Raw genomic sequence first — 27,645 nt, forward strand, 5'->3', positions numbered from 1 at the left:
AATCTCTCTCAAAAGGGGATTTCTGCTTTAGTTGCTTTCTCAAAGTTTTCTCGTATCTTCGTGGCTGATGGGAATGCTGGTTGTGAGAGTTTCCCAGTGGTTTTCTTGATCTGGTTTGCCCGTAGCTTGTTGGCTGTAGGTAGTATTGGTTAGAGGCTTTCCCCACTGTTAATTCACCCAAAGTCTTTTGACATCCTCTTGGCTGTGGGTAGTAGTGGTTATAAACATTCCCCTCTTGTAGTCCCTTATGAGAGAACTTTCTTCGTTTCCACTTGGTAACATTTTCTTTAACTATTTGATATTCATTAAATACGTTCTGTTTTAATTTGTCAATTGTTCAGTATTCAAAATAACTGTTTGGTGACAGCCTGCACCTACAGAGTGCCCCGGGGTCAGCATTCACTCTGTGCCAACTCTCCTGTTGTCTGAGGCGGCTCCCTCTGGATGTGAGAGTTCACAGCAGGCCTTATGTATTCAGTCTGCTTTCTCTCTGCTTTGCGGGCCTCAAGTAAGTTGCGTGGCGGCCTCTGAGGACAGCTCTCTTGATCTTCCGCAACTTCAATGGTCTGCCACGCGCCGCTCTGGAAGCATGTCTTTCTCAGCTGGGCCTCTTCTAAGTATACCGCCTTACACTGCGCGTACTGTGCAATTTGTCTGTTTTTCACTCTTCGTGGTGATTTATGCTGGAAGGCTTCTCTCCGTGGCTGCTCCTGCAACTCAGATAGTTGCCTTAGCTACACCAACTGCACGGCCATTAACTGCTTCTTCCTCTGCTTCAGCTTCCTTCTCTTCCTCTCCTTTCTTCCTCAGCTGGGCTTCACCCTGGCTTTTAAATATCCCTCTCAGGTGTTTTAATTGGTAACAACTAGATGATATCTTTGAATATTCACAGTTCTGAGTCCTCATTACCTCTGGGCTCCTCTTCCTTATCCCAGTACTTTTAGCATTATGGGAACTGAAGCCCATAGAAGAATGTGTAGCATTATGTTGTTCCATGTTATTTTTTAATGAAGTCAGATTGTTCTATGAACTGTTATTAGAGCAAGCGGAGGTTGTGGGAGGGGTGTGTAATCCACATTAGAGTGAGAACTTCTCATTAAGGCAGAATCATGACCATACAAAGCTTTCATCTTTAATTCCTGAATCTTTGAAGCATCCACATTGTTCTGTTTAACTGACTTTTTATGACGGGCTCTTTGAAAATTGACATTAGAGGGATTGGTACTGTAAGGAAGGCATCAAACAGCAAAGACAGGCACAAGTGATCACAGTTCAAGGGTGTTTATTGAACTTCAATGGGTTGGTTGAACGCCTATCTAAACCTAAATCTACGGATGGGAGCAAGCTACGACAATCTCAGAATCCGTGGTAGTTGAACACAAAGTGTAGCCGTCGAGTTCTTCCTACCAATGTATCCCTCTGGACACACAAGGTGAAGTACAGAGGGATCAATTAGTCAAAAGATAAGGAACACCACACAAAGGACCAGGCGCTGCAAAGGAACAAGGGCAAGTTACTTGGAGAGTCAATCTCAAAGTATGTAATAAACAAGAGAAAACCTCAAGGCACTGACCAGAGGTATTAACAACTCTTCCTATCTGGTCTGGGATAACTTCTGAGTACAAGATTTGGATTGCAGAGGGCACTCTAGCAAGACATAAGGAATTTCATGAAGCAAGCATAAGTTAAGAAACAAGGAATAGTGAGCGGTCAGGTGCGGAGACTTACCAGAATGTGTTTTTGAAGCGTATCCCTGTACCAACGGAGCACCCAGTGTATTCTGTTCCTAGCCTGAAACCCGACGGCACGAGGACGCCTTAGCGAACAGAGGAAGTCTCTAGTCCCAGCTCTACCACGCCAGCACGAGGTTGTTTAACGGCCTAAGCGCAAGCAGTGGACAGTCTCAAGTTCAAGCGCTTTATGGGAATACACTGGGGTGTTGTTGGTGTTCTGCAGGATATGTAGAAGGTGAAAGAGAGTTGGCAATCCAGGTAATTGGAGAGCAGTGTGTGTTCCTGATGTAGATAGACAATCTCGAGTTACCGGTGGAAACAAACCCGAAACAGCAGGCAGAAGAGAAGTCCAAAGTAACGTTCCAGGTTTGTTAACGTAAGAGTGATTGCGGTTGGAATCAGCAGGCAGACAGGAAGTCAAGAGGCAGACCAGGTTCGGTACACGTGAAAGCAGTCCAATCCGTGCGGCAGGCAGAAGAGGAAACGAGTAGCAGACAAGGTTCGGTTCACATGGAAGCAGTCCAATCCATTTGGCATACAGAGGTGTAGTCGATGTAACAGTCCGGGTCTGGGATGGATTAGAGGGGTGCAAGGCAAGGGGACAAGAGCAAGGCAGGATTACAGGAGACAAAAACAAAGCAAAACAAAGCTGTGATTCTTTCAAAATCAAAAAGCGGTGTTTAGAGCAACCCGGAAGTATTTAACAGGTTGCCATGGAAACTAAAACTCCACCCCTTCAGCGTTAAGCTCTGTAGTGAGAGCGTAGTGGACGCCAGAGTTGCCAAGGTAACCCGTGTCCACTAATTCTATGGAATCGGGTGCAGTGGAGACGAGGTGGGGCATTGGGTGACCGTACAAGCACTGATCTCTTATTGTGCAAACATTGTCCTAAGCCCTGAAACCTATTTCTGGATGACAAGGAATCGGTTGACATAGGGCGAATCCTGACAGACAATCAAATAATAACGCAGTCCTAGTCGAGTCTCTGTCAAAATAAAAGGGTCTATACTAATAAACCTATTGCCAATCCTTATTTCTAATACAAAATGGTGTGGGACAATAGTGTATGCAAAAAGAAAAGTGTTCGAGAAATATGTCGGGACAGTTGAGCAGTTGGCTTCCCTTCCCCACATTTTCAGCACGGGATAAGATGGCACACTTCGAGCTTCGCACACTCTCCGGCTTCTCTGCCACAAGGATACAGTTCAAAGCATAAGTATCAGGGCCTTCTGCCAAAGCCTCTTTCACAAATACAGTCTCTTACTGCAGAGGGCCTGTCGAAAACAAACAAGCACAAAAGTCCCTTTTTTAGCAGGATTTTCACATTCACAAGTTCTTGCTTTCAGTGTTCTTCATTGGTCTCCCTGCTTCAAGCTCGGACCCCTTTTTATCACAATGTTCTCAATTGGTCTCCCTCGTTCAGGCTCAGACCATGTAATCTCACTTTCCACGGTTTCCTCTTGATATCAAAAAGACTTTCACATGTGCGATGGGTTTTGCTTAAACTGTTGCAGGACCACTTCGATTCACTTCACACAATGTTCTTGCCAATCTTCTACTTTCGTTTTTGCCACTTCCTGGCTGGATACCTTACAGAGACCTTCGATTGAGCACCTTCGTGGTGCCGGACCACTGTCACTGGTATTGTATCTTTTCCTTCAATGTTCAGACATTCATCAGCAATCAAGCCTTCCTCGTGTTTTTCATCACATGCTTTTTAATCTTCGTTCAGGTGCTCTTTATACAATGTTGCTGCTTGCAACCTTGACTTCAACACATACCGGTCTTGCATCGGTCTCCCCAACTCACCGGCTGTGTTGATCTCTTTTGTGCGGCTTCAATCTTAGAGCCAAGGACGGTACCATGGCGACTGCTTTTCCTCCCCGACTCGGTCAGCCGTGCAGGAGGGCCCCGGATATCTCAGACACACAATACAGGACTCTAAATCTGGTTTCCTGGTCTTAAGCTTTCTAATCTGAAGGGTTCAGAAAAGTAACAGTTTCTTGCCGAAAAGGTCAATGGTATCTCCCTCCCTGCGTACTCTTCTTGGTTTGCCATCTTCCTTCCTTCGTTCAGCTGCTGTCGGGAAAGTACTGTTCCTTCGCGTGCTTACCTAGCTCAGAGTGTGCTCTCGTGCTCCGCATTTCATCTGTGTGGGGAAGTTAAATGGAAGTCAGGTGTGAGTGATTACCAGTAATTGCCGGACCATAGTAGTGGGACATGTCAGGTAAAATGCTCGGGTGTGAGTCTCATTTCTTCCAGAGCGGGCTGTCTGTGTGAGGAAGGGAGGCTAGAGTTTCGGATAGGATGGGGTAAAGGTGTTAAATGGAAGGGGATACCGCGTCTCGCCATCAGGTGTCCCACTCCCACTCCCGAAGACCCCTCACCTAGATGATCCTCCCACAATGGTGCATCACCAGGGTCTGGATCCAACGGCGATGGGTGTGCCCTGCCCACCTGAGAATTCCCCAGGGAGTGGGGGTGAGATAACTGATGGTGAGACACAGTATTCTTCCTGTTTGTTCATCTACCCATCCTATTTTTTAGGACTGTCCGAAGTCTCAACTCCCCCACCCCCTTTTTCCACAAACATTGGGCAGTCTAACTCTCTCACATCGTACTAGACATGTGCCGTTAATCAGGTCAGGCAAAGTCAGGCACTTTACCCCAAGTGCATTCACTTGATACCAATATGCTCTCCTCACACAGACACCCAAAGACACACTCTGAGCAAGGTGGAACATGAGAATGAGCAGAACCTCTGAGACGAAAGCACACCTACTGAAGCAGAGTAACAAACCAAGGAACGAGAGCAGCGGGCTGAAAACCCCAAGGATTCCCTACTGGAAATCGTTGCCTCTGACTGACCGTAAAAGACACTAGGCGAAAGCCAGATCCCACATGTGAAGATTGCATTGTGTTCCAAGGACGCCAGCGACCCTCCCGGGTAAACAGCAGAGATGGGGAGGCGAGGTCAAGCCTGTGGTACTAACCTTGACTCGAAAATTGGAAAACGCAAAACAAGAAGGAAGTGTACACAGCCAGAGAGTTGGCAAGCGACCTGAGAGACCGGTGTGTGTTAAAGTGAATGAAGTAACAAAATCATATCACAATTAAAGGCGCACACGTGTGGTTGAGACACGAAGAAAGGCAGACCTGTGAATTAACTTTAAAGTGAAATACAGCTGCAAGATTAGCAATACTAAGTAACAGAGTGGTCCGGTGAAAATAAGCAACCCATTCGAAAGGTGCATAAGAACAAACAAACAGCAAGAATGAAAGTAAATAGTAAACGTTGACTCAGAGTGGTCCTGTAGTCAGTAAGCAAAAACCACGCACATTCAAAAGACTTTGCAGACAAAAGTGTTCTGAGCCCGAATGAGGGAGAACCGAACTGCATTAAGCTTGGGGAAGGAAGCCCCCTTGCAACTTTGTGTGAACTGTATCGTAAGAGGTCTGAGCCTGGCAGAGGTGGACCTACGAGAACTGTATGGTGAAAGGTTTGAGCCCGGCAGAGGGGGACATTGTGAAAGTTTTGGTTGAAACATTTTGGAAATTAGAGAAAAGGCACTTTGAGTGTGGAAGGCCAGGCGGGCCTCGATCCATGGTTGTGAACGGTGTACTGTGTTGGAAGCCGAGCCAGAGTGTGTCATCCTGCCTATAACTATCACCTTGCCCCGTGAAGCCTGATGTGAGGAGGAGAGCTGGCTCAGCCACATTATCATTTGCACACTGACATTTCCTTTCACATACATTTTTTCCTTTTTACACTTTTTGTACAAGAGATAGTTGTCAGGAATCCAGGCGGTACCCCCTGTTCTACTTCATGTTTTCCCCGGTTTAGGGATTCCTGTGCTCCAGGACAATCACACGTTCACGTTTACGGTCTTTTGTTAACCATTACAAACATGGTTCATCACGGCAAAGCATTTGCTATACTACGGTAATAGAAAGGCATAAGCCTATGCCTTTCCATACACTGTGGACGTTTTCATGGAGACTGGGGCATAAACACTAGTGTACCACACGTCACATGCACGTTTAAGTCATGTGACTACAGCCTTTTTAGCTCCTCCTTGCCGATGGTTCAGTGCTTCTGATTTTGCTGAAGTGTGTTACATTTTGACATTGCCTTATTGTATTTCCTGGTTTCTCGACTCCTATCCTGTATTTCTGGACTCCATTCTGTGTTACTCCCTGCCTGCTACGAGTTGCTTGGATTCTTTTCTGCTATTGCTCATGTGAACCTTGTTCTTGCTCTTTGACTTTTCTCCCTCCTGTTTCTGCCTTACCCGCCCATTGCCAAAGTCTGTCCGCTCTTCGGACCACCTTCGGCCTCCTTGGTTGTCCTCAAGTCCTCCTGTTGCTGACGGGGAACGCTTTACGGATTGCTTTTGTCTTCTCCTTGGATGGTTCTCTGCCCGACCCGTTGCCGACCAGGATTGTTTCACAGACTGCTTTTCTCTTGGATTCTTACCTTTCAGCATGCAGCAGACTTGCACTTCTCCTACGGATTCCGCTGCATAGTAAGTCCGGAAGCCCATCTCCTTGCAATTAGCCCGGTACGGACTAGAGACTTCCTATGTACCTGGAGGGGCTGATGAGGAGCGTCCTCGTTCCGTCAGGTGCTTCACAGGACTTCATGGCCATTAAGGCGTATGCGTTCTGTCGGGAATAGTCCTGTCATCTTCCCAGTGCTTCCTGGCCTTATAAGTAGCTTTTCATCTTGCTGCTGCATCTGAGAAGCTGCCTCATCTCAGCAAACGGTAAGATCCAACTGACTGAACTTTCTTATGCTCTTAGTGCACTTTACTCTTACACAAATCTTGAATCTATACCTTCTTGTTTGTCACTAGATGCTTCAGAATTCTCCTGACACCTGTTGAATTGCTCTCCATTGCCAGCAACAGAATAGTGTTCTTCATTAACCCAATTCAGGTGGGGTTTAATCACATACAGTCTTGTATACTATTTACTGAGGAAAGTCACTAATTGCAAATTCCTTTCCGGTTCTAGGAGGTCTGCTGCACATGTTTGGGTCAATTTTTCCAAATAACAGATCCCTTGGTATCGGTTTACCCTCCATATACAGGGTTATATTATTGGGTAGAATTCATCATCTACACTACGTGGGCAATATTCCAGGCTACCTCTGACAATAGGGCAGGCATTGGGTTTTGTTAGCATATGCCATTTTGATTTGACAGACTCCACAGGGACTGTTTTATTTATCGTTCGATGGTTGAGACAACTGCCATCTTGGTTCTAGGGCAGAATAGGAGTTTCTCAAACCACAACATTTTCAATAAAGGTTTTACAAATTGTATCCTTGTGTCGGTGTCAATACCATGCCTTCCCTACAGTTGCCAGTGGTGTAATATTAAACATGAACGCCATCAATTTGAGATGTTTGACAAATAGTGCTATATAACCACACACAGTTATTTATATTTTTGAAATACTTCAGTAAGATATGCTGTCAAGAAAAATCACAAGCTGTTAAATAAAAGCATGCATGCCACCAGAGCCCACCTCTCCACCCCACCCTACAACTATTTAAAACTTAATGCAAACAATTAAGCAACCTTGAAGAAACATCCATCTACAAGTCAAAATCTTTACGATTCGCTAGCACATATTCCTACATGCTGCAGCTCAAAAGTTGTCACACAGAAGGAAAACACAACCTGAATAAAAACATTTTAGGTAGCTGATATACACAAGTAAATTATAACATTGTCATGCAGTGTTCTTCCATTCTAAGAGAACAGATGTTAACATATTGCTTTTAGTTGAGATGCAACTGGTCAACCAAATGCGTTCTCTGCATCACGTGCAAAGTGGACTGACGCTAGGGCCCTTCTATATATTCCTCAAAGGGCTTTGGCAGAGAGTATGCTATCGAACAAAACCTAAAAAAGACCAAAGACAGAACATCCTTATCTGATGAACAAAGCTTCTGGTACTAGAATGACCATATACTGCATTGTTCTCAGCATCCAGTTTATAGAATGACCTAAAAGATAATAGACTGTCATCAACATTTTGTTGCAGGTTATGAATCACCTTTGCCAAAGTCTGGGAAATCACTGTTCGGGTCCTTGATGTTAGAAAATTGGGGGTTGTGGAGAATTTGAAGGAAGTGCAGCAGGAGGCTGCACCAATAACACCGGGGCCACAGGGGGAGGGTGTTAGAGGTATGGCATTAGAGGCTGTGGTGCTATTGGAGCCAACATCATTGAGACAGTAACCTCTTTAATGTGGTTCATAGAGTGCCCTGTCATGACCTGAGAAGGTATTAATCTCTATTTGTAGAAAGGTTAGTCCTCCTCAGAATGCCGGCATTGATGAGATTCTAGCCTGGGCAAGCAATATGGAGGCCTGGTATCACAAGTATGACACTGACACAAAAGGTACAATTTGTAAAACCTTTATTGAAGTTTCAACGGGGTTGGAGAAACTCCTACTTCACCTTATAGCTAAGATTGAAGTAGTCTCAACCATCAAATAATACATAAAATAGTCCTAGCTGAGTCTGTCAAATCAAAAAGGCCTATACTAACAAAAACCTAATGCCTGCCCTGTATCTTGTACAAAAAGTGTGAAAAGAAGACTAGGTATGCAAAGGAAAGTCGGTGTTCAAATATAAAGAATAAATGTGGCTGAGTCGGCTCTCCTCCCCACTTTGGACAGCATGGAGTAAGGCGCTGTAGGCAAGATGACACACTCTAACACAAAGGCATTTCAAGACATGGATCAAGGCCTGCCTGGCCTTCCACTTTAAAGTCTTCCAAAACACAGTTCACCAAAACGTTTGCGTTGGTCCCCCTCTGTCGGGCTCAGACCTCTTAAAGCAAAAGTTCACATCAGTCTTCCTCAGTGGAGCTCAGACCTTTCACAGCAAAGGTTCACATCGGTCTCCCTCAATCGGGCTTGTACTTCTCAAAGCAAAAATAAAACACTTGCAGGGGTTCCCTTCCCCAAGCTTAATTCCCCTCCTTTAGGGGTTCGCTTCCCCTAACTTATTACATCTTCTGTCTCCCTCAGTCAGGCTCGGACCGTTTCCTGATGTCGAAGACTTTCGAATGTGCATGGCTCTTTTTTCTACAGACCTCCGCAGGACCACTTTGACTTTCCAGCTTTCAACTCACACTCCTATGTTATTTGCTCAGTGCTTCCTGGTATGGGTAATTCACTGTATTATGCACCAAAATTCAACATTCCCCTTTTTACCCACCCCTTTTCTCAGGGTCAATTTCAATCACCTTGCTTTTACAGTTCATTCACTTTATCGCTACACACTTTTCACCTTTCACTGAGATTTTCAAGTAGGCTACTTCCTTTCACCGGACCACTCTGTTACTCAGTATTGCTGACTTTACAGCTATCTCTACTTCAAGGTTCATTCACATGTCTGCCTTTCTTCGCGTCTCATCCACACGCATGCAGCCTTCAATTGTGCGAAATTATGTTGGCACTTCAATCTTTCTTTAGCACACATCGGTCTCTCACGTCGCTTGCCAACTCCCCAGCTGTGAGCGTTTCTCTCTTGGCTTTACTGTCTTTCAGTTTACGAGTCAAGGTTAGTACCACTGGCTTGGCTCTGCCTCCCCAACTCAACTCAACTCAGCCGTTCGTCTGTGAGGGTCACTGGCATCCTTGAAACACACAATGCAGCCTTCTTGTTTGGGATTCGGCCTTCTCCATCCATCTTTCGCGGCCTTCTTGAGACAACAACCTCCTGCAAGGAATTCCTGGGGTTCTCCACCCGTGGCTCTCATCCCTCGGTATGTTGCTCTGCTCCGGTAGGTTCGCCTGTGCCCCAGAAGTTCTGCTCTTACTCGTGTTCCACCTGGCTCAGAGTGTGTCTCTATGTTCTGTCTTTTATACGTGTGAGGAGAGCTAATTGGTATCAGATGTATGCACTTCAAGTCAAGTGCCTGACTTTGCCTGACCCAATTAGCAGGACACATCCTATGCTATGTGTAAGACTTTGCATTATTCCTCTCAGTAGCCCTCTTCCTAAGCGCTGTGTTTGTGTGGAAAGGAGGTGGGGGGTGGGAATTGGGACATCGGATAATACTATGAAATAGGAGGGATCATGGGTACGGGAAAGCAAGGAATACTGCGTCTCGCCACAGGCTGCCTCACCCGCTCTCCCTGAAGACCCCTCAACCAGGTAATCCTCCAGGTAATCCTCCCGCACTGGTCCACCCCCAGGGTATGGATCCAAAGGCGATTGCCGTGTGTTGCCCACCTGAGAGAGATAACCGGGGACTAGCAGGTGAGACACCCTTTGGTTTCTCACACTATGCAAATTGAGAATTCCTCAGTCCGGAAATAGATTAGCAAGGAACAAAAATGTTCTTTGTCCAGGGGCATTCCAAATGAAGAACCCAACCGTATTGGTTTGGGGCTTTTTTCTGCATCGAATGATGAAGGGCCCACAAGGCTGCCAGAAACTGCCTCAAAGGAATTTGTAGGAGCTGCCGTTTGCGCACCCCACAAGTGTGCGAAACAGCCCCCAAGTGCTGAAAGCTAGCACTCGACATATGAACTGACAGTGAAAGGCCCAGAGAAGCCCTTGTGGGAAACCATGTTTACGATGTGGAGGAACCTTGGTGAAATGCACAGAAGGTAGATTGCCCTCAGGACCAAGGTCTCCGGTCTTAGCCGCTGTTGTAACTTTAAGACACAGTGGTGCCACCTCAGCTACCTTTGGTCAGACTTCTTTAAGTCCTCAGCCTGCAGACCAGTGTTAGTCCTGGTAAGGAGATTCTTAGGGCTGTCCGAACTCTGTTGTTGAACAATTGCCTTATTGGCGTGTGTGTCCCGTCCGGTGCTAGAGACACCAAGAAAGGTGTCACCAGGCCAGGGTGCTGAGGAGAGAGGGGTAGAAGGACGTAGATCTTCCAGGTTTTCGGAATGTACCTAACACTTGAGGCATTGACCAAGTGTGCATACTGGAATTCTTTCACAGAGAGCCAAGGTGCGGTCCTGGCCCAAACATGCCTAGCCAAACACAAAGGTTACACGAAAGGCCACGATCTGCAAAGAAACAATACTGTGTTGAGAAGAATAGGGAAGAATTTGAGGCTAAAGAGCAGTTCCATTGGAAACGGGAGGAAAGACTACTGATCTTCAAAACAAGTCCCTGAGATCCAGCAAAATTCATGTAAAGCTGACAGTGGAGAGCCTTAGACACAGTACAACTGCTGTGTACAGTGAACCGTATGCAGATGCAATCCTGCCTCATAAGAAGTCAACTGACCATTTGTAAATATGTGTGTTCTCATGTTGCTTTTCTTGATCCCCAGAAATATAAAACATTTCACAGTTCACACTATTTTTACAGACTTATTCATCATGTTCAGTTCGCATCAGAACGAGAACTGAATTGCTTCTCAACAAAGAAAAAAATTCTGGAAAGAATCTCTTTCTCACCGTTGGCCCCACTGGAGGAAGCAGGGTCATTCTCCTCCATATAGATCAGGTCCTGGAAGCAGGTCTTCTCTTCCTTAACTCGTAGCAGCGTGTCACTGTTGAGGATTGTATAGCCTGTTTCAAAAAAGGAAATAGTAAACTTTAAGGAGCACCTGGATTGGCTGTTTTGTTCGAGTAAGGACAGTGAAAACTTCATTTCTATACCCCATGAATGCACAGATTTCAGATGAATGGGGTGAGTGTGTCGGGGAATCCTTCTCGGATATGGTAGCAGTAATTCTAGTGGTTGAGTGAGTAAGCCTGTAAACACTTGCCTTTTTGCAAAGACTTTAAGTATCAATCCAAAACTAAAGTGATTGCATTGTTTACGTATGAAGGCCCTCTCTTTTTCATATCATGCTAAGCTGAGATTAGGAAGACTAAGTAAAATGCACAGTGGCTATGTGCTAGTGAGCACCATGAGGCCCACAGGCTTCTTTTTTTTGTGCCACAGATGAGGACATCTTCCACCTGTTCTACCAACCACTCCAAACCAAAAAGGCTTTTCTCAACAAAACCACATACATCATTACAGCTGCATCCATCAACAACACAACCAGCATCTTAGTAAAAGACCTCAACCTGCCCAGAAGCCAAGGTGCAAAGAAAACCAGAGGCACTTGGACCACTGGACACCAAGGAACACATAGAAGAACCAACCCAAAACAAAGGCAGCATACTAGACCTGGTATCCACCACCTCTCCAGCTATCAAATATCCACCACCCCTAACTTTGTGATGAACACATCCATACCCACCCTGCTCTGCCAAACCCCACGCACACTCTAGGGCTAACCCAAATTACTAACACCCCAAATCACTACTTTATGAACTTCTCCCTTGGCACACTGGAAGGAAACCTTCTCACTAGAGACAGTTCAAACTTGTGGGGCACATCTTTCTGGAGAAAATGCAGATGTCTTATGAGCACAGGATTTAAAAATTCTCTACTGTAAATTCACTTACAGTTTTTGAAATATGTTGTCAGTTCTAGTAGATTTCCCCTGTGTAACTACAGATTTTCTGTCTCTTCAGAAGTCAAAACCTATTTCCCCAGATTTCCACATACATTTCCATAGATTTGGACTGCCTCTACTTCTCAACTTGGCCTATTCATTCGAACACTGAGAGAATGTAAATGCTTAGCTCAGTGCACTGAACCGCACCCTGAAACCACCAGCACCCATACACCACCAAAACCTTAACTTGACAAACATAAGCCTTTGACACCATGGTACACAGAGGAAGTGACAGCAAGTACACTATCCAAAGATCAGAAAAATGCTGGAGAAAATTCAACCAAGAATAAGAATGCAACACCAAGAGAATCCTTCATCCAAAAAACAGGACACTCACTACTGTAGCCAAAGCAAACTGCTACACAACGACGATTATGGAAGCACTCAAGAATAGAATGATTATTCTAAACCATTCAGCACCGCATCAGCCCCCTAAAAGATCCGGCAATACTGCAATTCTATGAAAAATGCAATGCCATCAAGACTTCTTCATAGACAAGATGAGGAAACCCACTGACAGCACTAAACATCCAAGAGACTGAATTCAGGAAAATTATTCCAAAAGACCTGACGAACACTCTTGCAGCACTCAAACCCATTACCCGCAAAGAGAACATTCACCCATACTCCCTTGCAAGGGCCCTTTAAGGTGAATCTCACACTTTACAACATCAATGCTCTCCTCACATCAAGCACCTACTCATGCATTGCAAACGTGACAGATTCTCCCCAGCTGAAGAAAAACACTCTCTTAACTGGGATGAGCTTGCCAACTATCTCCCTATCACACATCTCCCCTTCCTTGGCAGAGCAATTGATAATATGATTACATTTAGTTGCATGAAAGGGTCACTCTGCACAATTTCCTACAGGACTACCCCTGAGGATTCAACCTATGATGCAGCACAGAGACTGCCATCACCCAAGCTATCTACGAAACTATTCACATCCAGGATAAGGGGGACTGATAATTTGTTCTTCTTGACCTCTTTGCCGCCTTTGATACATGTGATCATCTTTGCCACGAGCAACGGCTTCGACGGAACAGTCCTCCAGTGGTTCGCCTCTTTCCTCTTCAACAGAGAACAACTTCTCTAGATGGGCCACAAAAAACCCCAGCACCGCTCAGTAACCTGCAGTGTTCCTCAAGCTCCTTCCTGTCCAAGTCTACAACCTCTACGTGAAACTACTCAAGATACTCATAAAAAACAACTTGAAGGCACACCAATATGCAAAAAGCAATTGCATCAATGACAGCACTGTTTAGCCTTCTTCCAAGTACAGTTGCCAAGCATGCCCAAGACCAGAATTGGCTGACCAGACAGTGACTTTTCCTGCTACCTAACTGGTCTCTGCAACAAGTTACCAATGCAGGTAAAACTTGCTCTCCCCCATCCTACACTTCAGGAAGGACCTGAAGACCCTAATTCTCAAAGAACATCTGGCCCATAGCTGATCACTCCTTGCAAACCCTACTACTTAGCCTCTTAATTCCCCTACACATTCTAGCTGCTTCTGCTATCCCCACACCCTTTAATCATTAGGGGCATCCCCCATGTACAGTGCTCCATTGTTTCCCCCGCTAGGTTTGCACTTTTAAAATCCATACATACATGAAGCATGTCCCTTTTTTTCACAGAGAAAAGTGGGATCCGTGCTGCAAGTTTTGGAGCTGAGCTTGTGTTGCGAGTCTGAGTGACTGAAATCTGTCTTTGCAAAAGCTGCAAAAGAATCTAACCTTGGTGATCTTGTCAATGATGTGCTCCAATGTGATAGAGCGATAATTCCGTAACCACAAACAAAACATTTCTTCAAGTTGCACTTCATAGAGGAATCATTTTACTGAGTGGTTTTCATACAATAGTTTCATTTCTCAAGATTTGATATTACCATTTTAAATTTTCTTTGTCATTATTACTTTTTGAGTTACTGGTTTTGGAAGGCTACCAGGGGGTTGTGGGCAGTTTCCAGTTTGTACATGTACATAGTATTCTCCCACATCCCCACTTTCATGAAAAGCTGCCTTTGGAGTATTAGGTGGAAGTGGAAAGAGTAGGTGGATGGGTGGCTCTGCTCAGCAGTTGATGTGAAAGGCTTTCCTGCATTTTCTTTGACCGGAAGGGCTTTACATAGCAATTGTTTTCATTATTATTTAAATTATTATAGCTTGTGAACTACAAAGCAAAGCACAGCTTGTGAGCTACAAAGCACATTTCAAAGAATGTGGAAAGATAAGCACAGATCCGAAAGAACCAGGTCAGCAAGAAGAACAGAAGTGCAAACATCCCCCAAAATGCCAACTAATACCTCTGAACCTTGCTTTGTGAGGCACGTGGGTCATTTTCTGTGTCCAACTTTTCAACTCTCTGAGAATACTAACCTTCGAGACTGAAAAGTGATGCAAGTGTGGTTTTTCAAACCTAGAAAGATTTCCTTCAGCTCTGTTAGCCTAATTCAGAGAGACACCCACCATACAAGCTGACACTTTATAAGTTCCTGACCCCTTTTTGGCAAATGAGGTAACCTCGTATATGGCTTCCCCCTTTTCCCTTTAATGACTCAGATTTTTGGAACGGTACTAGTCAGTCCCTAAGGCTGCCAGCACATGGGGATTCTTTCCTCCATTTTACATTTTTGAGGTAATACTACTAGCCTCCTTAACAGCAGCACTGTAGGGGTACCCGGGCCCGTATTTTCTTTTAATATAAGTGGATTTTCTGCCTTTGCAGCGCATTTCAAGGCAGGCTTACCCGATTTTGATATTTTTCATGGTGCACTGCTGTGCACCATTATTTTTACTGCAAGGTAGAGTTTTGCAGGGCTGAAATAGCTTCCACTTTCTTAAAGCGGTCTGTGTGAGACACGGGTTTTGATAGCCCTCTTCTTTTTAAAAAAAAATATTTTTATTGGTTTAAAAACAAACCTTTACATTTTTTTTTACAAACATCAATCTCTTCACAATAACTCAGTCTTCTCAGTCCTGCCAGGCCCAAGTTAGCTGTCTTTCTATCAGCCAGTCATTAAGGTTGAGTTAAGTCTGTTTTCAGCAAGCTCTCAATCACTGTTAAGAAAGATGTAAATGGGAGTATCAGCTTCATGTCAATCCCATGAAACATTTTCTCCCACCATTCGTCGGCGCATAATGAAGGATGTTTCTCAGCCCATGGGCCCAGGTGGATTGATCGCACATCTCTCAATTTGCCACAGAACAGTACCAGATGTTTGAGGGTCTCCACCCCACATGCACAGAATCTATCTGCAAGCTGTGTCTAAGGATGTATTACATTTCCATACTCTCAGCCACTCTTTAGTTTTGAAGGCGTTCAGTCTAAACAGCATAAACACTCTCCTTCCATTCGCACTTAGAAACAGGCCTGTGTACCTTTAAAGTTCATTAAACGCACTTGCTTCAGTCGGTACAGCAGCCATCAGAGTGTTGGCAGATCTTTGTGCGCATGTCGCCACCCAGTCAGCATGCTAGATTTTTAGCTTTGCAGCATTAGGATGGTCATGCAATGTTTCTAAATTAATATTGAATCCCACAAGAAGATCTTTGCAGCGTTTGGCCCACATTGAGACCATGTTTCCCTCAGAGGATACGTCATGTAGGATCTGAAACTGCAGAATGTTCTCGCGTAATCGTGTTTTGCGAAATAAAGACAAGAGGTTCCAACAAATTCTAGCATGCAATGAGGTTAGTGCCAATTCATACCTTATACATGCCCTGGACAGTCCCTTTGGCAGGCTCAATGATTTGGACCAAAACGTATTATCCAATGTGGACCACAAGGAATAAGGACATCCCAGCGTGTTTTCAGCTCTGTACGTTAGAATTGGAGAGACCTTTTGTTGGTAAAAGTTTCAAACTGGATTAGAGAACACCTTCCAAATTTTCTATTTAGAAGAAGTGCTTGATTGGCAAGTTGATGACATTTCCTCCTGATTTCAATGATCCATGGGCCGTCATTTATGTTAGAGCTTATCCGCATGCCTAGGTATTTTACGCTGCTTGACAAGCCTAAGGATTCATGGCCCAGCTTCCATGTAACTTTACTTTTGTTTTTATTTCGAGCTGTTCTCAAGTTGTTAAGCACCATGATTTCGCATTTGGAGGTATTAATCTCCAGTTGCTTCGTGGTCACATATTTCTGTACTATGTCTAACTTTCTCTGGAGGCCAATAGCTGTTATATCTAATACAATCAAATCATCCGCATATAACAGCCAGCTGATGTGAGACATGTGGAGCTTAGGAGGAAAAGATTGAAGTTTATGGCATCCCCTATGACTGATATGAAGAGGCTAAAGATAGCTGCGGCCAGTGGGCATCCCTGCTTCACTCCCTTATGCGCCTTGATCTCTTTGGAGAGCGTTCCTGCTTGGTCTAGTCCAATACGGATCGATGTTTCCGTGTGTAGATCTTTGATTGCATTTAACAGACCAGCTGGGCAGCCGCATAGTCGCTACTTGTTATAAAGAATTTCACGATTAATAGTATCAAACGCATGGGAGAAGTCGATAAAAGCAAGGTAAACTTTAGTGTTGGTACGCATGGCCTCCATCTTCAGCAAGTTTAGATTAAGTAGATTCAGCGAGCATCCAACATATTTAACAAACCCAGCTTGTCTTATGTCTACCCGATTAGCCTTTATGGACCATTCGATCAGTTTTCTTTGTAGCACTGTTGCATACATTTTACCAAGAACATCCAACAGTGCCACTGGGCGGTAATTTTTAGCACAGGCTTTATTTCCCTTCTTGAAAATAGGTATAATTATAGCCGATTAAGAGTCTGATGTTGTACTCTTATCCTTTCAAACATTCCAGACACACATCGGTCCAGATATCAGGAAGTTGCTTGATTGTAAAGTTCGATAGACCATCTGGTCCGGGTGCCCTGGAATTGTTTGCTTTTTTTATTATCGCCATGATGTCTTCTTTTGACTAGTATGTATCCCAAGATGATTCAGTTGGGACACATGGAATTGGGGTGACATTAGGTTTGCTGTAAAGGGTCTCGTAATGTGATTGCCATTCAGCTTGCGTCACCATACAGGCTTGGAGTGCCATTTGAGGTGCTTCGAGGTTGTTAATAATGCGCCAAAAATCTCCACTGTTTTTGTTTTTTAAGCACATCAGCATCTTCTCTGCGTCATGCTGTAACAGAAGATGCTTTTGTCCTTTGAGCCAGTTTTTGTAGTTTTGTTTCGCCAGCTGATTTTTCACTTTTCTTACTTGGCTCGGGAACATTTTGTTTTTATGGATCGTTGAACGCATCAGACGTTTCCTCTTCAGCACTTCTAAGTCAAAGCAATGGGTCTTTTTAAATGACTGATGTTTAAGCCCTATATTTTTTGCTTTGAACTCAGAGAGCAGCGGTGCGTATTCCACTGTTGAACCTCAGTCATGAAATTGTTCTGATAAATACGCGACCTCATTTGTATCCAGCCGCAATCTGATTCTACTAGCTTCCACCTTAACCTGTGTTGACCACTTTAGACTAGGTTTGTTACTAGAAGTTAAGAACTCCATTTCTTGCTAGCCCCCTTCTTCATGTCCAGGGCAGAAAATAGACATATATGGTCCTTTCTCTTTCCAGGCTCTGTCCAAAGCCCAAGAAAGGCAGCCAAGTGCTTCAAACGGGTGAGGAGTGATTTAGGGTGTAGACATCCTATTCCACATCCTGTCATGAGAGGACAAAGGCAGTGAATATGGCAAGGGAAATGTGCACAAGATCACACAAGTCAAACAACATGCACTGAGGAACCAAGACACATGTACACTAAAACCCAGGATATGCAAGTAGAGCATGATAAGAATACAAACATATGAAAAGGGATGTGGGGTAAGCACTTAGAAGCTCATTATGATTATAAAGAAAGTCAGCAAACTCCTTACCCACAATTGCTGTTACAGTTACTGTCAGCGCCAAGCCCACATATAGGGCAAGCAAAAACAGGATCTGGGAGCTAAAAACCTTAATGGTATTTTATAGGGTAACTTAAAGACAATACTCATGAGGTTGGGAAATACCACCTGAAATGTCCGCGAAGCCGACGAAACTTGTTGATCACACAGTGACCTCAGATAGGCTATAACAGCAAAGTGAGGATAACTTAATACATAAGACTCCTGACAAGGGACACATAGGAATAGTATTTACAGAATAGTGAGGAAAGCATAGGCATTCACAGAGGAGCTGGCTACAACAGCACACCACACCTAATAATCAATAGGGAACAAAGGGAGAAGTGCAAGGGTAAACCTGGTAGCAGACTCCAAGAGAAAGTAATGGAACAGGAGCAGGGAAAACGAAATTACAATGCAACGCCTCCCCCCTCCCGACCCAGGCTAGGAGAGGAGAGGCAAAATGGGACTAAATACTAAATCTATAAACGAAGAGTGACTCAAGGATTAAGGTGTCACTGCAGAATATGGCAAAGTCAAAGGAATAAAGAATACAAACTGGGGTGCACAGAAAAAGGAAAACACTGGGAAGTGCTGACTGCAAAACAGAAGAAGACAGAAAGGGAAGCCAGCAAGCAGAAATTACTAATAAGCACACTAAACTCGAAATGCAGGGAAATGGGAATAAGAAAATAGAAACTAGACACTAAGCTAAGAACCAGGAACAAGGGACAGGTCACAAACAGGAACACTGCATTAATGACCAGCGCTGGACTGAAGTAAACTGAGGCTTTTAAAGATGCTGAACTAGCACACGCCTAAGGTGTACTGCTTGCTGCACCCGTCAGCCACAGGTGCTGCTTATCCTCCACCCAACCTTGTCCTGCAAGGGTGGAGATGAAGCAGTGGGCCATGCACACTGGGATGCATAGTCTTTTGATTCAAGCAACATACTGCCAAAAACCTGGAATGGATCCAGAATGGAAGTAACATGGAAAATAAGGATTTAGCACTCCAAATTCACCACAGCACGGTTGCATAAGGTTTGGAAGGCAAATCCAGTAGGGAATAAACCCCAGATCAGGCCCCCAAGTGGCGGGAGCGAAGGGAGCGAACAATAACACACCCTCACCTTGACTGACATCATGATTGTCTCTGAGTTGGTTATCCAAGTTTGGATAACCACTCATAGTTTAAATGGTGCATGTTCCCCAATATCGAGGCTGTGGACACCCTGGAGTCCAAAGAATGAGTGGCCTGAGGAGGAATGCTCGATGCTGCTGCGACAAGTGCAGCCAAAGTCCACTCCCAGCTCTGTCTTCTTTCGACCAGGGGAAGCCTCAACTCTGTCTCCCTCCCTTCAGCGGATAAGAACAACCACTTCATAGCAGTGAATCAAATTTTGGACACTATCTGGAATGGGAGTCCTCTGTGCCTAAGATCTTGTGCAGCCTTCCATGCTGTGCAACTTGCTGTGTGACTTTGTCAAGGGACAATGACTGTGTGGCTCTGCTGCTGCATTGATCCACTAGTTAGAGGGACTTTGCTGGAGCTGAAATCCATAGCCCCCATCATTGCCTTTACCTGTGCTTGGTCACAAAGACTGCTTCTTGCGGCTGCTGCATTGTCATGGTCCTTCCTCTTCGTGGGTGATGAAGCGGAGGTCCTTCACCCGAAGAAAAGGTTTAAGTCCAGCCTGCTGATATCCTGACAGTGGAGGTTATCAATGTAGACCGAAATCGACGGATGCAGCTGTGAAATGAAGCCATCTCTGTGCCTCCAAGGAAGCAACTAATGATGAGAACAGTTGTCTCCAATTGCCCGGACTTACCTGAAGCCATGGTCTTCTTCGTCAGTGTTCAAGAGAAAAGAATGCATGCCACATGGCCCCACTGAATCCTACAGGGCCAAAAGTCATCCAAGGCAGCCACCCTTGCCTTACCTTTGATTTCAGAACATGGGCGTAGGAATCTTCTCTGGGATCCTCCTAGACTCTTGGGATTGGTGGCTGCCCTCTTCTAGTTCATAGAAGTGGTAAGTAGCAACGTACAGAGTCTGACACTATAACCGTGCTTGCCTACTGCCTTTGCCCATTGTAGCCTATGGGAATTAAAATCCTATTGCTGAAAAACCTCTATAGCCAAGTTACTTTTTTTTAAACTTATACGTGACATTGATTGAACTCTTGTAATTTGAAATTTTGTTACCACTGCTCCTTTTCTGACCCATTTTCCATTTGCAACAGCAGAACAATTTTGTAACTATTGTAACTACTATGAGATACATAAAGTGGGGGTGGTGTTCATTTGTTTGTGCACATATGTCTTTAGTATGTACATGGTACTTTATCTGAATATATGGCACAGTATGTTTGCTAAATAAATACATCTATATGTTATACACATCTTGTGTGAACAATCCTTTACTCTGTCTCTCTTGGTACTTTTCTGTATCTCAACCAGTGTCTCCCTCTCCTAAGAGCTGAGGCCTTACTGTTTAGTCGTATACCAGTGACAGTTTGGTCAAGCTCAGCGGAAACTGGAAACGTCCACTGTAGCTTGCTCTTTTCAAAAGCCCACAAAAGTGGAGGTATAGAAAAGCATGCAAACAGGTCAGTGCTGATTCTTGTTCTATGCTGGTTGCAGTTCAAGGAAATCCACTAAGGACATGCTAACCATTACGTCATCCAATCTGATATACGCCCGGCAACACACCTGTGCTAACACCAGGTGGAACTTTAGAAAATGTAATCTGGGATTCCCACCATTTGCTATTTGGAAAAGGGAAGATGGTATAGCAGTCAAGGGGGTTTGCTGCTGTAAGTGGGGTGTGGTATGGGGCAGATTGAGAAAAATGTTGAGGTGGATGTAGTTGCATTTTCCACTATGTCCCAAGATTCCCCAACACCACCTCGATTGGTTTGAACATATACAATTGGTTAAATATACCTGAACAATATGGGAAAAGAAGAATACAGCTGCCAGTGTTAATAAGCAGATTTTTGTATGAAGTCTTCAAACTTCAACGCTTTAAATCCTAATTAGGTATGTTACCCTCCAACTGGTGTACCATGCCCCTGCACCCCTCCTTGGAAAACCTTCAAAGGTGGTGACCTCTTGCACCTAGCCACACCTAATGCTTTTTCTGCTTTCAAACACTCTGCCAACATCTGCCTCCTCCTTGAAGACCTTGACATCGATATCCTTGCTCTTACCGAGAACTGGTTCAATGCCAGCTCAGTCACTGCCTTCTCCCTGATGGCTATACGATCATCTACAAGCCTTGCCCTAACTGCGCTGGTGGTGGGGTTGCCCTGATCTTCCCCTGAGTGGGCCCTTCTTCCCTCATAGCCACCCAGCTTTACTCTTCCTTCTAGAGCCTGGTTTGCAAGCTGATCATCTCTCCCACTTCCTCTCTGACCATTGACACTATCTACAGGCCACCTGGCTCTACCACTCTGTTCCTCTCCGAATGGACTGATTTCTCCTCCTCTCCCCTCACAACGACCTCTAAACGCCTTCTCCTGGGTGATTTTAACATCCAGCTTGATTCCTCCATCACAGCATCCACTCTCTTCCGTGACCTCTGCACCTCGCTCTCCCTCTCAATCTCCCTCTCAATTCTCCCTTCTGGTGCTACCCACTCAGCTGGACACACTCTTGATGCATTCATCCACATTGATCTTACACTACCCCCCTCCCCGACCCACTGATCACCCCACTCTCCTGGTCAGACCATTCTCTCCTCTCCTCTTGGTCCTTTTTGCCTTCAGACCTTACCTCCCCCAGCCCTGCCAACCTCGTTCACGAACATCTGTCTGATGAAACTAGTGTCAGCTGCTTCCTTCGTGTCTACCTTCACCTCCCCTCTCTCCCCACTACAGACTCTACGCTCAACAACCTCCATCTTGCCATCACTAATGCCCTTGACATTCTTGCCCCAGTCATGATGATCCGGCGAAACATGCCCTCAAGTGTAACACCTGGTATGACTCTGAACTTGCAGCCCTGAAACGCAAGTGCAGAGTAGCAGAACAGATGTGGCAGCCCTCAAGCTCACCCTCTGACGAACTGGCGTGTCGCCTGCTCCAACCGACTCATCATCCGCTACAAGAAAAGGGCCCACATCCAGGGTCACGTCTCTCGTGTATCCAACAACACGGCTGAACTCTTTCAAATCTGCAAGGAACTAGCCAACCCTTCCACGGTCTCTTCCTCACCCCTTCACTCCCAGGCCCCCTGCAACACATTGGCCACACACTTTACATTCCGAGCACCCTTGCGTCCCTCTCCCCTTCCCCCACACACCTACCTCCTATGGCCTCACATCCTCCCTCTACCTTTCTCGCCCTCTTCTCTCCTATCACAGCTGATGAGGTCATCCGGATTGTCTGCTCCATGAAGGTCTCCTTCCAACAGGTCTACCTCTGTTCCTCCAGAACCATTAAAGACAATATTGGATCTCTTGCACCTGCACTTGATGATTTCTGCAACCACTCTTTTGCTACTGGATCTTTCCACTCCTCCCTCAAGCACTGCCTTGTGCGTCCCCTCCTGAAAAAACCTTCTGCAAACCAGTCTTGTCCAGCCAACTACCACCCCATATCTATCAACCCCTTTCTTGGAAAACTCTTGGAGAAGCTGGTCTTCCCCCATCCGACCCAGCACACTGAACTTGTTGGTTGTCTACACGACCATCAATCTGGATTCCGAGCATCAAGAGGCACAGAAACTGCTCTTCTAAACACCCGTGAGGTACTGCTTGCATCTCTTGACTCCAACTCTCCAGCCGTTCTCATTCTACTTGATCTCTCCTCTGCATTAGATATGGTCAACCACTCCATCCTCATAAAACAGCTCCATTATACCCTAGTTTTCTCGGAGTGGGGCCTGGACTGGCTGACCTTCTTCCTCAATCACTGTCTGTCCCAGGTTATTCTGAGCTCTTTCTCCTCCCCCACCTCTATCTCCACCTGCGGTGTCCCCCAGGGCTCCAGGCTTTCTCCCTGGCTCTTTTAACACCTATCTTGCTCCGCTTGCACACCTCAGTTCCACCTTCCCCCCAACTTCAGTGTTATGCAGATGACACACAACTCTTATTCAAACTTCCCTCTGACCCTCTCCTTACTTCCTCCATCATCCCTGACTGCCTATATACCATCCAGTCCTGGTGTACTTTCAATGTCTCTGCATCAAGGCCAGCAAGACGGAGATCCTTCCTATTGAGACTCCTGCTACCTCTTCCCCCCCCCATCCCCCTTCTCCTTCATCTGAAGCCAAAAATGGAGTTGCTATGACTCCTCTTTCTCCTTCCTTCCTCACATTCAGGCCCACTTTCAACTCCACCTCCTCAAAGGATTCTTCCCCCAGAAGCTCAATGTCTTTGGTGCTCCCCCTAGGCTAGACTACTGCAATAGCCTTTTCCTTAATATACCCTGTTCTTCTCTACGCCCCCTACAGATAATGCAGAATAGGGCTGCAAGATGTATTCTTGGCCTCAGGCCAAGGGACCGCATCTCTCAAGCCCTAAAATCTCTCCACTGGTTCCCGGTTGCTGCAAGGATCAAATAAAAATCACTCTGCATCATCTATAAGGCTGTCTGGGGGCAGGGACCACACTATCTTCAACTCGCTCTCACTAAATACTCCACTCCAGATCTTTATGTTCCTCCGGCACCAACTCTGTGTGTCAAGCGCTTCGCTAAACAGCAAGCTGGTGGCCAATCTCTTTCCTCAGCAGGCTCCCTCCTATAGAAAAGCCTCCCCCTTCCTCTTCATCTTGAGCCGGAACTCCTCAAATTCCGGGAGCTCCACAAGGCCTTCCTTTTCTCCTTCCCTTCCTCCCTCCTCTGCTAAACACACACATCTGCTGAGATTGGTGACCAGGGCTCTTACGTGTCCTCCTGGGTCCTGGCATCCCGCACCCACTCGCCTTCAGCCTCCACCTGCTTTCTGCACTTGCCTTGGCATCCACTGGCCTATGCCACCACAGGCCTGCACTTATTCATTGGCAGCTGACCACTGTCACGTAGTCACTTAACGACGGCTTACTCGCTAGCATTTCCATCTTTGGCACACCTAGCACTTGCCCCCCACTCCCTCATCCCTCCACTCTCTCTGCACTTGCACGTTCTGAATGCTCACAAGGCCTGGTAGGTTCATCTCTATCTTTCATTGTTATATTTGCTTTAATTTCCATGTTCCCTCCCTGTTGCACTGTGGGCGCTTTGAAACACAATTTACTTGATGTAGAAGCGCCTTACAAATACACAATAAATAAATGTTATTTGGCATTTGTATAGCGCCATTTACCATTTTTATGATTACAAAGCGCTGTGGGCTGGACACCCTCGGGGACCGTAGTCCAGGGCAGTGGAGAGTGTAGTGTAGTAGAAAGTGCATGAGTGCACTCGGTATGTGTGCAGCCAATGTGCAGTAGATGGTGTTTAGCTGAATACTAGCGTTTGCTGTGGTTTGGTGGCTGTGTAACGGAGGTAGAATGTGTGCATTAAGACCAATGGGAATAGTATCTGCATTCTGACGGCGCTGGTGCTTGAGGGTGACGTTATGTGTGCAGCCATGCCGAATTCGAGGTGTATAGCTGCGTTCTAGAGGCGGTTGAGGTGAACGTGGCGGTGTGTAAGTATGTGTGCAGCTAGGCCGAATTATTCCAGGGGTATAGCCACATTCTAAGTGTTTTTGGTACAGAGGCAAGAGTTAGCATAGTGGTGTGTTGAGTTTCTGTGTTTTCCAGGGGGACCTTGTTTCTGTTCAGTTTCCAGTCCCTGTCAAGGGCGTGGAATCTTCCTGTATCTTGGTGGGTCACATTGTTTGGTGAAGATTGGTGGGTGGAGACAGGGAGGTCAGTCCCAAAACTCATGTTCTTATTGCATAGCTGCTAGCGCTATGCTCGGTCGGCAATTTGTTAAATTGGATCCCAGGTAGGTATTTTTATTTGGATACATCTGGATATTTGGGATTAGCAACAAATAAGTGCTAGGGCGTTCCTTGCAATTTTATTTGCAGGGACTTTAAGGTGAGAACTTAACACAACAAAACCCCTGAAATTCAGCTAAAACCACCTTAACTTCATGCCCCCTGTTGCACAGCCTATGACCACAATGACGACACCACACATGACATCACTGATGACATCATTTAGGATGTACGCGCAAGTCAATGTATTAAAATATGTGATACTATTTACATATTACTTTTACTTTGTACAGTATGTGTTTTATTTCAATGTTAATCATTTACAAAAGACACAGAAAGAAATGTACATCTATGTAAAAGTTTTCAAGCAAATGTTGAAGTTTAAAACTTCATTTCTTTTCTATATATATACACATTTAGAGTAATGATTCCTTTTTTTAATACCCTTGTATGAACATTCTTCAAATATATCTTAATACTTAGTAGTTCCCCGTTTTAAAGAACTTTGCATGTAATTTACAAAATGATACGTGTATACCTTTTGCTTACAATAAAACAATTGAGTATTTACATATGTTTATTTTAAAACATCATAAATAATTGCGGTTCAACATGTGTCGGTTTCTATTTATTTCTACACATTTTTTGGGGAAATGTATATACAGAATATATTATAGTGAACATGTTTTAGATATATTTGGCACAAACGGGAACATTCTAATCAGTGTACTATTTATAATTCAGATTATCATCTTTTAGCAATGTACTACACAGGAAAGCTTCACAAGTAGTGATATGATGCATGTGTAGCTGTTTACTGTTTTAAATAATGTACTCATTGTTATGAACTATTCTAAAATGCTAATTTCACATTTGTAGAAACTAAATATATATAAATGCGTCTGATGCCATTAGTTAAATAATCATGTATGTCATTTGTGATGCTATTAGCGATGTCACCAGTGATGTCAGCAGTGTTGTCATAGAGGATGTCATTAGTGATGTCACCAATGGTGTCATCATGGTGGTCATAGGCTGCGCAACAAGGGGCGTGAAATTAAGGTGGATTTAGCTGAATTTCAAGTGTTTTGTTGCGTTAAATTCTCACCTTAGCAACCCTGCAATTCATGTTTTTTCCTTGAATTTCAAAGGTTTTGTTACAATGTATTGCTCACCTTAACATCACTGCAAGGGTTTTGTTATTCCATAGATTTTTTCCGCACATGGCCAGTGTCCACTGCCTACGGCCGTGTCCGTTGTATGTTTTAGAACACTCCTAGACCACTAGCCATGGTTTTCAGCCATGGCCGGTGGGCACGGCCACTCTATATTTTATAACACTTGCAACCCATCACTCAAAGAGGTTCATCAATCACAAACCGATTTTGAGTGGTTTTGACAGTGGTGTTGTTATGTATAAAATGTTGCAGGCCCTCCTGTGAATTCACAATATTTTTAGGCAATGTGCAGTGAGACTACATTTTTTGCCGAGGATCACACACTTTAGTTAAGTAGCGTGCTACAAGCCCTTTGTTTTATGGCTGGTCTCTTTGTGACTGTTGTAATACATCGCACAACTCCAACTTATTGTATTTAAGCAACACAGAAAAAAGAAAAAAATGACCATCTGCAAGAATAACATATGCCCAGGTACTTTCCCCCCCTAGTGAAAATAAAAAGCTGACACCCATGACTATACGGATAGTAAGTGAATATATATCTTAAAGTGAAATATACAAATGTAGTTCATTAGATCTTCTTAGAATAAAGTGAGCAAGACAAAATAGCATTGGATTTTAAAGAAAGTAATGAACACCAGAAAAATAAACCAATGAAGGAAATCTTCCAATAAATATAATGGCAAAGTGTAAAAGGTGCTCACGTTTTAAACCCAGCAATCTGTCATGAAACATTCCCATGAAAACAAAATCCCAATATGAAACAAGTGCTTGTGGTTTTGTGGGTAAGTGTTTGCACTGGGAACATGACAACCAGAGTAAAACCCTTGTAGCTAAATACTTAAGCAAACTTGCCAACCTCAAAAAACCAAGGGCTTGCGACCGCCCTCCAAACAAAAGTCACGCTGTCCACCCACATGTATCCTTTACTTGTGCCCTGAAAAGCAGCCACAATCAGGGGGAAATAATCCCACCAGTGTCCAGGATTGCAAACTCTCTTGCCGCATTGTGGACAAATATTCATGACTTACTTGCCCTCTAATCATTTCCCCATCTCACCTGCATGTCTGGCTTTCATCAATACTCTGATTTATAAAAATAACTTCAAAAGTACACCATAGTGTCACTCAAATATATAAATCCTTATTTATTTATTTTAATATTTATAAAGCGCCACATGCCCATGGGCCTCAGAGCGCACAAACGACAAACAGGGACACGGGTTACAGGGCGGTCGGTGATCAGGCGGGGTAGGCAAGGTGGTACTGAGTTTAACCTAGGTTGAGATTAAACAGGCAAGTTTTGATTTGTTTCTTAAACAGTACCAGATTGTTAGTCAGGCGTAAAAGCCTGGGAAGTGAGTTCCAATGTAGAGGGGCCTGGACATCGAA

General features: G+C 44.7%; 1 protein-coding gene across 6 annotated transcripts in view; it reads right to left on the reverse strand.

Moving 5' to 3' along the window:
* Window positions 1-27,645, reverse strand: part of LOC138527575 (zinc finger protein 773-like) — a 285,026-nt gene that overhangs the window by 108,995 nt on the left and 148,386 nt on the right. For 5 of the 6 annotated variants that reach the window (XM_069638850.1, XM_069638858.1, XM_069638867.1 and 2 more), the window contains one exon: window positions 11,178-11,291. The exons of the other annotated variant lie outside the window; for it this stretch is intronic. In XM_069638850.1, coding sequence (XP_069494951.1) covers window positions 11,178-11,291 — 114 coding nt within the window. The remainder of the gene's footprint in view (window positions 1-11,177; window positions 11,292-27,645) is intronic. 6 annotated transcript variants of the gene reach the window in all.

This window comes from Ambystoma mexicanum, chromosome 1q (genome assembly GCF_040938575.1).
Source record: "Ambystoma mexicanum isolate Mex_15411 chromosome 1q, UKY_AmexF1_1, whole genome shotgun sequence".
NCBI classification, from domain to species: Eukaryota; Metazoa; Chordata; class Amphibia; order Caudata; family Ambystomatidae; genus Ambystoma; species Ambystoma mexicanum.